The sequence below is a fragment of the Salvia splendens genome, chromosome 15 (genome assembly GCF_004379255.2).
Source record: "Salvia splendens isolate huo1 chromosome 15, SspV2, whole genome shotgun sequence".
NCBI lineage: Eukaryota > Viridiplantae > Streptophyta > Magnoliopsida > Lamiales > Lamiaceae > Salvia > Salvia splendens.
Genome location: NC_056046.1, coordinates 617,342 through 631,337, shown reverse-complemented (window position 1 = coordinate 631,337; position 13,996 = coordinate 617,342). Strand labels below are relative to the sequence as shown.

Below are 13,996 nucleotides of genomic sequence, written 5' to 3'. Positions count from 1 at the left end.
GGTATAACTATACAATATACACATTGACATCTTACCTAGTCATAAATTTGATTCCTTCAAATTAAAGCAAAAGGACTTAAATTTGCATAGTCCGTTAACTTCATAGTCTTGAGTTTGGATTCTTTTGTAGATTTGAAAATGATCTTGGACATACTTACAAAAGTGTAAAATATCCTAGAAATTTACAAGTTGATATAGAGTTGCTATTTATATCTTCCAATACTTGAATTTCTCATGCCAAATGTCACACGCCAATCCTCTTCCAAAGAGTTATACACTTCATATACTAAAATTCCTAGCAATGCATTCTTCTTTTACACAAAATATGAAACTATTGTTTTTGCATTTTCTCATCTTCCAAAGTTTTTATTTCACCCAGTCGAGTAATGTCAACTCGACTGCTGTAAAAGCTGATGTCGGGGTCATACTTGATCTCGACACTACTCTCGGAAAAATACTAAAATCATGCATTACTATGGCCATTGAAGATTTCTACTCCAACAGAAGCTACAACACAATGATAGAGCCTCATTTTAGGGATTCAAAAACTGATGTTGTTGCTGCAACATCTGCAGGTAAGTCCTAATAATTATTGTCAGTTCTTATAGTAGAAGTTTTAAATTTGTTAAATAGTTTACTTTGACCGATTTTTTTATAAATTCAATAAAGCATATACACGTTGGATTTTGTCATACAAATTTCTTTCAAATAATGTCGATTGCAATATATTAATTACTCCTAGAAAGTTGGTTGCAATATTTTAATTACTTAAGTACAAATTTAATATATTGCTTTAGTTATTGTATGTAGCACATGCTTATTCTATATTATGAGAGGATATACCATGGTAGACTAGAAGACCTTAGGATCTGTTTGTTAGGAGAGATTATACCATGAGAAAATAATTTGATTTATGTCTTTTAAATTCTTGTGTGTTTGTTTGATTTTTTGTACGTATAACAAGAAAATTAATAAATAATTTCAAAAATAAGAAACTAGTGCATGCAAGATTATTATTTCCTCACTTTTCTTAGAATATTTTTTATCGTAAGAATTCTTACATATATAATTTTTTTAATATATTATTCAAATACAAACTATAATACTAATGATAACTAATATCACTATGTTCTCAATTAACAAAGCAAAACTCAATTCATTTTTTAAAATTATAAATCATACTGTACTTCATATTGTACTAGTATCTTATTATTATTATTATTATTATTATTATTATTATTATTATTATTATTATTATTATTATTATTATTATTATTATTATTATTATTATTATTATTATTATTATTATTATTATTATTATTATTATTATTATTAAGTATTATAAATCACTAGGAGTACATATAGAGTTATTTTAACACTAGGCTATGGTACAATTGGTATAGATTTAGTTATAAAGATTTAATTCCAAAAAAGACCATTCACTTTGTTTTGAGTATATGATGTCTTAGTGATGAAATGATTCAAGTTCAAATTAAGCTTACAATAAAGTGACAAATTTTCAACTACTTTTCTTGTTGCAGCAATAGATCTGCTGAAGAACACTCAAGTAATGGCGATTTTCGGACCACAAACCTCCTCTGAAGCCGACTTCGTCATCGACATTGCCAACAAAGTGAAAGTCCCAATAATCTCACCAGCAACAAGCCCATCTCTCTCCCCTCAAGAATCGCCATACTTCATCAGATCATCATGGCGCTCTTCTTCCCAAGCCAAAGCAGTTGCTGCAATCGTCAAGAATTTCGGTTGGAGAGAAGTCGTGTTAGTCCACGAAGACACCACTCATAAGATCGGATCATTACCATTCTTCACTCAGTATTTGTCGGAAAGCGGCGCTTTTGTCACAAACATCACTGCAATCTCCCCTTCTGCCGACAAGGATATGATTCTTGGAAAATTGGATGAGTTGAAGGAGATGCAGACGCGAGTTTTCGTCGTCCACATGTCGCATCGAGACATGTCGTGTTTATTCAAATTGGCGCGGGGAGCTGGAATGATGGAGGAGGGGTATGTTTGGATTGTGTCCGGTTTGATCACCGGCTTGTTGGATTGGGAGAGTGTTGAGGCGATGCAGGGCGTGGTTGGGGTGAGGGCGTATTTTCCGAGGTCTAGTGAGGTTAGGGGTTTCGAGGAGAGATGGAGGAGGAGGTTTTACGAGGAGAATCTGGAGTTTGAAAGAGCAGAACTGAATGTATTTGGTTTGTGGGCTTATGATAGTATGGTTGCTTTAGCGGAAGCAGTAGAAGGTGTAGATGTGACATATCCACTTTTTGAAAGAGGAATGGGAAATGCGAGTGATTTGGAAGAAATTGGGATTTCCAATAATGGGCCTAAGCTAGCTCCTTTGATGAGGGACTATAGGTCAAAAGGGCTGAGTGGCGATTTCATGACTGAAAACGGGGAGTTGCAACCGTCAGTGTTTGAGCTTGTGAATGTGATAGGCAATGGAGCGAATCCGGTCGGATTCTGGAGGGAGGATCATGGGATCTCGAAGAGACTGGGAGGAGACGATGTTGGTGGTGATCCTAGGAGGAGGCTTGGAGCTGTGGTGTGGCCGGGGCAAACGAGCGAGGTGCCTCGGGGATGGGATGCGAATGGGAGGGGGAAGAAGCTGAGAGTGGGAGTTCCTTCCAAGGGAAGAACTAGTGGGCTTATTCGTGTTGAAGTAGATGAAAAGACAAAAAAGGTTACACATAGTGGCTTTTGCATTGATGTGTTCGAAGAAGTCATGGGATCGTTGCCCTACCATGTCGAATACGAATATCTTGTCTTCCCCAACGTCGATGGAAATCACACCGGATTCAACTACGATGGCCTTATCGAACAAGTATTCCTCGAGGTAAATCTCAGAAGCCGCCTATTAATTATTTCGAATGTGATCAGGGTAACTGGTTTGCAATTTATGTTTTTTCTAACCAAAATTAGTGTTGCAATGGACAGAATTTTGATGTAGTGGTAGCAGGCATAACCATGTCAGCAAACAGATCAAACTATGTTGATTTCACCATTCCTTACATAGAATCCGGAGCTTCAGCCGTTGTCCCAATCGTGGACGACGACACTGCTTGGATTTTCATGAGACCTCTGACAATGGGCCTTTGGCTCACCATTGGAGCTTATTTTATCTTCACTGGCTTCGTCGTCTGGGCGCTTGAGCATCGTGTAAACGAAGAGTTTCGAGGCCCTCCCCTGCAGCAAGTCGGAATGATCTTCTGGTTCTCTTTCTCGACATTCTTTTTTGCACATAGTAAGTCCTCCTCCTTTCCACAAAATGGTTAACCCGAATTGCTAGAATAGTCGAATTATTAATTAGCCCTGCCTAAATGCCGGATCCATTTTCGTTCCTAGCCAACTTATTATACGCCATGTATTCTCGGACTAAGTTAAGTTAGGCCAAACTGCCCACCTTGACAACTCTTGTCTAAAAAAAAAAATATTTCTCCATTTATGATTTTATATTAACTACCTCACGTAATAATAATTATAAGTGGGACATTCTTTCGTCCCAATAGTCCAATCACTTTTTACAAAAATATGTGCATGACCATTGAGATTTTTTCTATAATAGACAGAGGGAGTATAACTATATTTGTCACAATTTCTCATGACAGAGGAGAAAGTGAAGAGCAATTTGTCGAGATTCGTGATGATTGTGTGGCTGTTCGCGGTGCTCGTTCTGACGTCGAGCTACACGGCTAGCCTTACGTCGATGCTGACGGTGCAACAACTTGATCTGGCCGACATCCGGGATCTGACAAGGAAAGGGGAATACATTGGCTATAAAGAAGGCTCTTTCATGAGATCAGTTTTGGAAAGTACTAAATCAGACAAGCTCAAAATCTACACCTCGTTCGAAGAATACGACGAAGGCCTAACATTGGGGAGTGACAAAGGAGGAGTGGGCGCAATTGTTGATAATCTGCCTTCTATTAAGCTATTTCTCAAGCAATACTGCCACAAATACACCATGATCAACTCAACCTACAAGAAATCGGGGATTGGATTCGTAAGTCGCGTTTTGAATTAATAGTTTTTTTTGGGCTTTAAGCTATTTTTTTTTTTTGGAATAGTAGTGTTTCTTTGTGTTAGGCTTGGCCCAACCCTTAAATCTCCCATAAGCCCAATGGTTTTAACAATCCACTACTTTCATGAACTTATTTTATGGGCTCATAGTGTTTTTTTGGGTTAATATTGTTTTTTCTAAAACCATTATTTAGCACATTATTTAATACTCCCTCCGTTCCACAAAAGATGTCACACTTGTGGGACGACATGAAATTCTAGGAGATTTTATTTTGTGTGTTAAATGGAAAGAGAAAATATAATTTTTATATTAATGTGAAAGAGAACTTTTTTCAAAAATAAAAAGGTGACATCTTTTATGGGACGGAGGGAGTATTGTTTCGTATTAAAAATGTGTCAAACTTTGTAATTTTAATAAAATGTCTACAAATTTATTATTTATTTTAAATAAAAGATGATCTGTTAGTGTTTTTTATAAATGTCCCAACGATATAAAAGTCTTTGATTATTTTTTTTTACTTAAGAGAAAATGACGATCTCACGTCTTTCGAGATGAGTGATGAATTAGCTTTCTGTCACGTATAAAATAATTTCTAGAATATGCTGAAAGTTGGATATTTTTAAATAGAAATAAAAGATGGAGATATTTTTGAATAGAAAACCAAAGTTTTTGGGATATTTTTTAAAACGATAAGCTACACGAAAACACAATTAAACTTAATTTTTTCGGTACTAACGCGGACCGCGACAACGATTTTGCAGGCATTTCAAAAGGGTTCGCCACTAGCCCCGGATGTTTCAAGAGAAATCTTGCAAATGAAAGAGAATGGGAAAATGGATGAAATTTCCGACAGGTGGTTCGGACAAGAGAACTGCGGCTGCCGGAATGGAACTACCATCGCCGGAAATCGCCTCGATCTCGACCATTTCAAGGGCCTCTTTCTGATTTCTGGGCTATCTTCACTAACAGCCCTGGCCATATCCTTGTTCATCTTCATCTACAAGAATTGGAGTGTTCTAACAACTCGTGGCCCGATCAAGCGAAAGCTGTCTGATCTTGCCGGAGCTTTTGATCGAGAGAGAGAGGATAAATCGTCGAAGGAATCAAGAACTAGTTTTGAAGAAAGGGTTGTTGAAGAAGGAAGGATTTCCGAAGGTGTAGAATTGACATCAATAGAATTAGTGGCAGTTAATAACACAAGCTAATTATAGTTTTAATTGTTACTTAATCAGCAAATTATACTATATGAGGAGCTAACGCAATATAATTCACTTGGATAAATTCATATATAAATATGGTAGAAGCAAAGGGATCAAATTAGTTCCATTCTTTTTTATTCATATGTTGAACACATAAAATTATTGAATCAACTATATAAATTATACCTAAACGTTAAATTTATATCACAATACAAATCGAATAGCCCAAACTAATTCGATATATAGATATGTTCATGTTAAAATAGGTTTGGCCCATTGGGCTTAAGGACCCAAATCTCCAACAAAAAATAAGTCTATTGAGTTGAATGATTATTATTTATTACGGGCAATGTCCCGCATCAGTTATCTAAATATTATATAAGATTTATAAACTAAATGAAAATTTTATTTCCTGCATTTTGGAATGAATTTTCGCATTGGATTGCAACGGTGGATTTTGTTAGAATAGGCCCATTATGAAGCCCAGCCCAAGTGAGCTAGACAGGCTCACAGGCATATCAATAGATTGATATATGGAATAAGAGATGTTGATTAACATTAACAGTTTAACACTACATGATTTAGAATAGTTGTTGATTTTAAAATATCAACGATTTTGAAAAATAAACAAGATAAATCAAAATAAATGCAATTTCTAGCCACTTAAACATAGAGTGTATACAAATCAACCCTCTATTTTGAACCTATATATGACTAAATTTTTTAGTTGATTATTCAACTTTTATAAGTGGTGCTAATTAAGATTCTTTCAAAATCTTATCCCAAACTACAAGGAATATGAATATCATACAGAAATTTCTCAAAGGCTATGATTGATTGATAATCCCGATCAATGGCCACGAACTTCTTATCTTGAAATTTCTCAGCTGATGCCGCAAACAAAGGTTTATTTATATCTGAGTGTTGGAGCAGCATCTGCAACGACCAGAAGCTGTTTGACAAAAGTCCAAGCCTAGGCCTGGCTTTTGTTGCTGAATATCTGGAAGGCCCAGCTTAAGTTGAATCTGCAAACAAAAGAACAGTGGCATTCTCCAAAAATAAATGATAAAAGTATAAAACACGAATCAATCAAGATGAAAGACATTGACCTTTTGTCAATAACCGATAAGAATATTTTAGTGATTGTATGGATTCGAGCATACCACTAGATGTTCGATTCAATGTCGCTAAGAATTGGTCAAATCACATTTTTGATTGATAAGTCCTCATTTTTGAATTGTCTTCTCAGGATTAGTAATACGCGTATATTAGGAATTTTGTTGCTCAAGACATTCTATATATATATATTTCGAATTAGCTTCTGCAGATATTTTGAAGATATATTTTTAGAATTAGCTTTCTGCAGATATCTTTGATCTCTCTCCATATTAATGCTTCTCAATGAAGAATCCACACTTTCTTTGGTTTCATACGATTTTGTTTATGTCCTTTTACATTAGCCAATCGACCGGCTTCAATTCAACCGCTGCAAAAGCTGATATAGGAGTGATTCTTGATCTTGACACTCCTCTTGGAAAGGTATGTAGGACTTGCATCTCAATGGCAGTCGAAGATTTCTACGCCAACCGCGATCACACCACCACGACCGTGCCTCATTTTCGGGATTCAAAGAGTGATGTTATCGCTGCAGCTTATGCAGGTACATGACTCATAAATTAATCCAACTTAATTCGATATTTGGTTTGCATAATCGAACTTACGCAACGGTGATTTGTAGGTAATTTTCTTGTAAATAATGAAACTTTTGTCGAATCATATCATACCATCTTTAAAATCTGTCTAGTATGCATTTGACGAAATTTTAGAAATATGCAAAACCAAAATTTAACGAAAGTTAGAGATTTACTAGCAAAATTTTTTCTTGCAGCTATAGATCTAATGAAGAACACTCAAGTGATGGCGATCTTGGGGCCACAAAACTCGAATCAAGCCGACTTCGTGATAAATATGGGCGACAGAGCAAAGATTCCAATCATTTCACCAGCAATGAGTCCATCTCTTTCGCCTCAAGATTCACCCTTCTTCATAAGATCAGCATGGCCTTCCTTTTCCCAATCCAAAGCAATCGCAGCAATCATAGAAAAACATAATTGGTGGAAAGTCGTTTTCGTCTACGAGGATTCGGGTTTTGGGAGGGGCTTAGTCCCTTTCTTGGACGAGGATATGCTCGAGAGCAACGCTCATGTCTCGTACCAAACTGCTATTTCACCGACAGCCACTGATGATCAAATCGCTCGTGAGCTAGACAAGTTGATGAAGATGCAGACGAGGGTGTTTGTGGTTGATATGCTTCCAGATCTCGCTTCCCGGTTCTTCAAGTTGGCGAAAGAAGCCGGGATGATGGGCGAGGGATATGCTTGGATTGTTTCTGATCCGCTTGCCAGTCTATTGGATTTGATGGATTCGAAGACTGTGGAGGCGATGCAGGGCGTACTAGGTGTGAAGGCCCGTGTTCAAGAATCCGAAGAAGTTGCAAACTTTACGAAGAGATATAACAATAGGTTTCGCTATGATAATCCGGATATGGATGTTGTAAAGCTTAATGTTTTTGGCCTCTGGGCTTATGACAGCATGACATCTATAGCGGATTCAATCGAACGAGCTGGAGTGACATCTCCGCGATTCAATAGATCAGTCGATGGAGAAAATTCCACTGATTTGGAGGCGATAGGAACATCAAGCACGGGATCTTTACTCAATGGTTTAATGAAAAACCACGCATCGAAAGGGTTGAGTGGCGATTTCAACGTAAGTAACGGGCAACTGCAGCCGTCTGCGTTTGAGGTAGTGAATGTACATGGGGAAAGTGGAGTCACTGTCGGGTTCTGGTCTGAGCGATGCGGGCTTTTGAAGCCGGGAGATAGCGAAGATGGTTGCGTAAGGAACACGGAAAACCTTGACCTCATTGTATGGCCGGGGAAGACGGGTGATGCGCCTAGAGGGTGGGAGTTTCCGACAAGTGGGAAGGCGCTGAAGGTTGGGATTCCGGCAAAAGGAGGATTCCTTGAATTCGTTGAATTCGCGAAAAATGTTTTCGAGGAGGTGTGGAATAAGACGCCCTATGCTGCGCCAATCGAATATATACGGAGTGATGATGGTGAAGAATATGATGGTTTTGTCAAGAAGTTAGATCTTAAGGTAAGAAGAAAAAGCCACTTTTAGCCATTTTGTTTTGATATAATGTTATAAATTTGTTTATTTATTTCATGCACGAACCTAGTTGAGAATCTGAATGTTGTTATTAGCCTGTAATACACACTGCGTTGAGAACCTAGTTATATTGCTAACTTTTTAAGTTGCTAACTCTGATAACTCATCATCAACGCAGTGTATTCAAAATGTCAACACGGTGACATTCACATATTGACATTTTGAATACACTGCGTTGATGAGTTAGCAGAGTTAGCAACTTAAGAAAGTTAGCAATCGATCACACCTCATTATAAATATGTATTAGAATCTTTAATAACTGAACTCACTTTACTCAAAACAAACAGGTGATTGATGTGGTGGTGGGAGATGTGACTATCACGGAGGAAAGATCGGAGTGGGCAGATTTCACAATTCCTTACACGGAATCCGGGATTGCGATGGTTGTCCGAACTGAGCCTGATGACAAAAAGAATGCTTGGATATTCATGAAGCCTTTAACGGGTGGCCTCTGGATAACAATTGGAGCATTCTTCGTCTTCACCGGGGTTGTTGTATGGATTCTTGAGCATCGGATAAATGAAGAATTCCAAGGCCCCCGTCACAAGCAAATCGGGATGATTTTCTGGTTCTCGTTCTCAACACTTGTTTTTGCACACAGTAAGTCCCCATATTCCTAGAGTGTGAGTTTGGTGGTATGAAATTAGGGTTTTGGATTTGAAATTGTTACCTTCAATTCCTAATCTATTACTACTATTTAGTACACACCACTTAAAAATACACACACAACACAAGCTACACGCTCTGCATGCATACGCGACACATAACATCGCACACACAATATACACACTGCACATTGAGACATAGTTGCACAAAATACATACACTCACATACACAACTTTTTGGATTTAGAATATTTACAACTGAATTAGAACATTATAACATCAAACTCAAGTTCAAAATTGTGAAGCCTGAACTAGTTCAATTTATTTTGACAGAGGAGAAAGTGAGTAGCAACTTGACAAGATTCGTGTTGATTGTCTGGGTGTTCGTGGTGCTGGTTTTGACGTCAAGTTACACTGCAAACTTGACGTCCATGCTAACGGTGGAGCAACTGAATCCTGAAATCAACGCTGGAGATTGTGTTGGTTACCAGAAGGGCTCCTTTGTTGGCGGTTTCTTGATAGACGACATGAATTTTGACAAGTCCAATCTTAGAAGCTACAGCACGTTGGAAGAATTCGATGATGCCCTCTCCAAAGGCTGCAGCAATGGAGGAGTTGATGCAATCTATGATGAAATGCCTTACATTAATCTCCTTCTTTCCAAATCGAAAAACTCCCACAAGTATAAAATGATCGGTCCGACCTATCCTAATTCCGGCTTTGGATTTGTAAGTTCATCCGTCTTATCATTTCCTTCTCTTGCTATCAAAATGTCCAGATTAGAAGAGCTAAGATTATCTCAACCTGTGGCGGATTTATGAAGGGCTAACTTTCCCTTATAGCTTTGAGATATAATTTTTAACTTACTCTATAAAAATAATTTTTTATTTCATATTTTTACTAAAAAAGATTCGTCTCAAAATTATGTTATGTATCCGCCTCTTATTTTATTAGAAAAATAAAATATTTTCTAATAAAATATTTTCCTTTTTTAGATAGGATTAGTCGGAAATGTCATGACCGCCCCTGAATATTTTCCGTTTTTTAGAAGAAGATTTCAAACGACGTAGTTTAAACTAGTAATTTTATCCCTTATAATAAGTAAAACAAAACTCTTTTTTCCATCTCATTTAGGCTATAAACTATTTTCACCCATTGGATTTGCCCCGATAATTATGTTCTGGATAAGCCACTGATCTGATCACAATGCAACTTTGCAGGCATTTACAAGGGGTTCGCCACTAGTTTCGGATGTTTCAAGAGGGATCGTTAAGCTGACAGCAAGCAAGGAAATATCGAGAATCTCGGAGAAATGGGTTGGGGAAGCTAGTAATGGAACTCGGAACACATCTAACAATAGCCTCGATGTAGCTAGCTTTGAGGGGCTCTTCCTCATTGCAGGGCTGTCTTCAACACTAGCTTTGCTTATATTCTCCTTCAATTTCTTACATGAGAATCGGCTTTTGCTGACATCGACTGATTCGACTATGGAAAAGCTTCGTGGACTTGCTAGAGCGTTTGTGATGGGAAAAGACAAGCCGTTGTCGCCAAAGGCATCGACGTCAAGACAAGTCCGCGGAGGTGGTGGAGGAGGAGGATCAAGCGCAGCTATGGGCAGCTTCAGTTGGAAGAAGCTCGGCTAGAAAGGAGTTCGGTAAGCTCGGCTTACCGAGCTGGAACTAGCCTGGAACTAGCCGAGAAGAAGAAGGCAGAAGTCGGTAAGCTCAGCGATAAGGAAGCTCGGTAAGGAAGCTCGGTAAGGAAGCTCGGCGTTGAGCTGGAATGAGCCGAGAAGGAAGAGTTCGGTTGTAAGCCGAGAAGGAGTTCGGTCTTGAGCCGAGGAAGGAGTTCGGTCTTGAACCGAGAAGGAAGAAGCAACCTAGCCGAACTAGCCGTTGGAGCAGCAGTTAGTTAGCTGAGATGTAGCGGTTATTCTTCTTGCTTTCTTGATTCTTCTTGTAGTTAGTTAGTAGCAGTTGCTACTTGATTATAGAGCTTTAAATAGCTCACCGTGTATGTAGTTTAGAGTAGAGTTTAATCAATAAAGAGTTTTCCAGTTTTCTCTCCAAGATTATCATCTTCAATACTCAAAGTGTGAGTGTGTGTGTTTTCTGCATTGTGTGATCTCATACAACAGTGAGTGTGTGTGTGATCTTATTGAGTGTGTGAAAGCCTTGTGTGTGCGAATCCTAACAAGTGGCGCCGTCTGTGGGAAAGGGATATTGAAACTGATTTGCAGAGGATCAAACGGTTTCAGAGATGGCAGCAAGGCTTGATGCAGAAAAGTTCACAGGCAAGAATGATTATGGCCTGTGGAAGATGAAGATGAAGGCGGTTTTAATTCAACAAGGCTTGGCGGCAGTTCTTGCAAAACCAGAGGAGAAAGGAAAGGCTCCAGTGCTTGATGAAAAAGCTCAGGCAAAGATGGAGGAAATGCAGCTCAAGGCACATTCTGCAGTGATTCTGTGCCTTGGAGATAAGGTCTTGAGGGAAGTTCAAGAAGCCAAGACTGCGGTGGAGATCTTGGACAAGTTAGATGAAGTTTACTTGGCCAAATCCTTGGCTAACCGGCTGTATCTCAAGAAGAGGCTGTATGCCTATAGTTTTTCTGGAGATAGGTCCATCATTGAGCAGCTAGAGGAGTTCAACAAGATCATTGATGACCTGGGATCTGTTGATGTCAAGATCTCAGATGAGGATAAGGTCATTCTCACCTTGAATGCCTTGCCTAGCTCGTATGACCAGCTAAGTGATGCAATTATCTATGGAAGAGATAAACCTATCACCTATGCAGAAGTCTATTCAGCCTTGATGGCCAAAGAACTCCAGAAGACAGCCAACAGAGGCTCTGCAAGCTCCAATGTTCAAGCTGCAGGGGCCTTGAATGTGAAGAAGTTCAAGAAGCAGAACTTCAAGAAGAAGTTTGAGGGCCCTAAACCCTCAAGTTCTGATGCTCAGAAGGAAACCAGAGCTTGCTATTGGTGCAAGAAACCTGGACATTTGAAGAAAGATTGTCATGCATGGAAGAGAAAGATGGCCTCTGAGGGACACAATCAATCTGATTGTGTGGAGAGTGCTGATCCCCCGGCTCAACTCATGAATATCAGTGATAGTGGGGTCAGTCATAGGTGGATAATGGACTCGGGGTGCAGCTTCCATATGTGCCCCAATAGAAGCTGGTTTCATGATCTTCAAGAAGCATCGGGTACGGTTGTTCTTGGTAATAACCACATTTGTCAGATCAAAGGAATAGGGAAGGTAAAGCTAAGCCTACAAGATGGCTCTATAAAGATCCTAACTGGGGTGAGGTATATTCCAGAAGTAAAGAGGAACCTCATCTCATTGGGAATGCTGGAACAGAAAGGGTTCACCATATTGATGAGTCAAGGAAAATTGTTTGTGAAATCTGGAGATGCAGTGATGATGGAGGCTGACAGAGAGCATATTCTCTATTATCTGAAGGCTAAGGCTGTTGATGGAGAAAGCAATGCAGTGTCAGATGATTCCATAATGCTATGGCACAAGAGATTGGGCCACCCAGCCGAAGGAAGCTTGAAAGAACTCATCAAGAAGGGTCTGATCTCTGGAGATTTCAACAAAATGGACCCCTGTGAGCAATGTATACTTGGAAAGGCTAAGAAGGCACCCTATCCTACAGGTATTCACTCTTCTACAGCCCCTTTAGACTACATACATAGTGATCTTTGGGGGCCTTCACCGGTGTGTTCAATTGGTGGAGGAAAGTATTATCTAGCTATCATTGATGACTATACAAGAAAGTTGTGGGTATATATTCTTAAAGAAAAATCTGAAACACTCACAAAGTTCAAAATATGGTGTAAGGAGGTTGAGCTAGAGAAGGGTAGAAGTGTTAAATGCTTAAGGACAGACAATGGCCTAGAGTTCTTGTCTGCTGAGTTTGATCTGTTTTGTAAAGAGAAGGGTATGAAGAGGCACCAGACTGTTCCTGGTAATCCTCAGCAAAATGGTGTTGTGGAAAGGATGAATAGGACAATCCTAGAGAGGGTGAGGTGCCTACTTCTTGGGTCTGGTTTGAGCAGCAGATTCTGGGGTGAGGCTGTGTATACAGCAGCCTATCTCATCAATAAATGCCCATCTACTGCCCTGAAATCTGAAACTCCTGATTACATGTGGTATGGAGCTCATAGTGACTACTCAAAATACAAGGTGTTTGGGTGTGTGGCCTATGCTCATGCTAGGCAAAGTAAGCTTGAAGCTAGGGCTCTGAAATGTATCTTGCTGGGGTATCAGAGGGGTGTTAAGGGGTATAGGCTCTGGTGTATTGAACCCGGTAAGCAGAAGGTCTTGGTGAGTAGGGATGTGGTGTTCTTGGAGGATCAGATGCCATACCTGAAAGATAAGCTGGACTCCAGTGAAGATGAGGGTGATTTCTTCAAGGTGGAGCCTGTGGGGGTTGGCCTAGGAGCAGGTGGAGTTATTGACTCAGGGAGTGAGTCTGATTCAGATAAAGAAGAGGCTCCAACTCAGGGCAACCAGGCTGGTGAGTCTATATCAGACTCTATCAGAGACTATCAGCTTGCAAGGGACAGAGTTAGAAGAGAAACAAGGCCACCAACAAAGTTCTCTGATGTTGTGTATTATGCTCTGTGTGCAGCTGAAGGTATTGATGGTGCAGATCCACTCACATATAAAGAAGCTATGCAGAGTAAAGATAGAGAAAGATGGATTGAAGCCATGAATGAGGAAATAGAGTCTTTACTCAAGAACAAAACATGGATTTTGGTGGACAAATCCAAGCTGAATACAGTTGAAAAGGGGAGAGTGAAGGTGATTAAGATTAACACCTTGCACAATCCGGCTGACATGCTAACAAAGTCTCTAGGTAGAGACAAGTTTGATCATTGCAAGAAATTGATCAATGTTTGTGCAAGAACTGA

General features: G+C 39.3%; 2 protein-coding genes across 2 annotated transcripts; both read left to right on the top strand.

Moving 5' to 3' along the window:
- Nucleotides 1–255: 255 nt before the first annotated feature.
- On the top strand, nt 256–5,295 carry LOC121767686 (glutamate receptor 2.7-like). Its single transcript, XM_042164014.1, has 5 exons — nt 256–575; nt 1,542–2,857; nt 2,959–3,265; nt 3,630–4,024; nt 4,804–5,295. The coding sequence occupies exons 1-5, from the start codon at nt 302–304 to the stop codon at nt 5,245–5,247; spliced, it is 2,736 nt and encodes a 911-aa protein (XP_042019948.1). The 5' UTR covers nt 256–301; the 3' UTR covers nt 5,248–5,295.
- Nucleotides 5,296–6,602: 1,307 nt separating this feature from the next.
- On the top strand, nt 6,603–10,810 carry LOC121767735 (glutamate receptor 2.7-like). The gene is made up of 5 exons (XM_042164063.1): nt 6,603–6,901; nt 7,130–8,400; nt 8,760–9,072; nt 9,411–9,805; nt 10,298–10,810. Exons 1-5 carry the CDS (start codon nt 6,643–6,645, stop codon nt 10,718–10,720), a joined length of 2,661 nt encoding a protein of 886 aa, XP_042019997.1. The 5' UTR covers nt 6,603–6,642; the 3' UTR covers nt 10,721–10,810.
- The last annotated feature ends 3,186 nt before the right edge of the window (nt 10,811–13,996 follow it).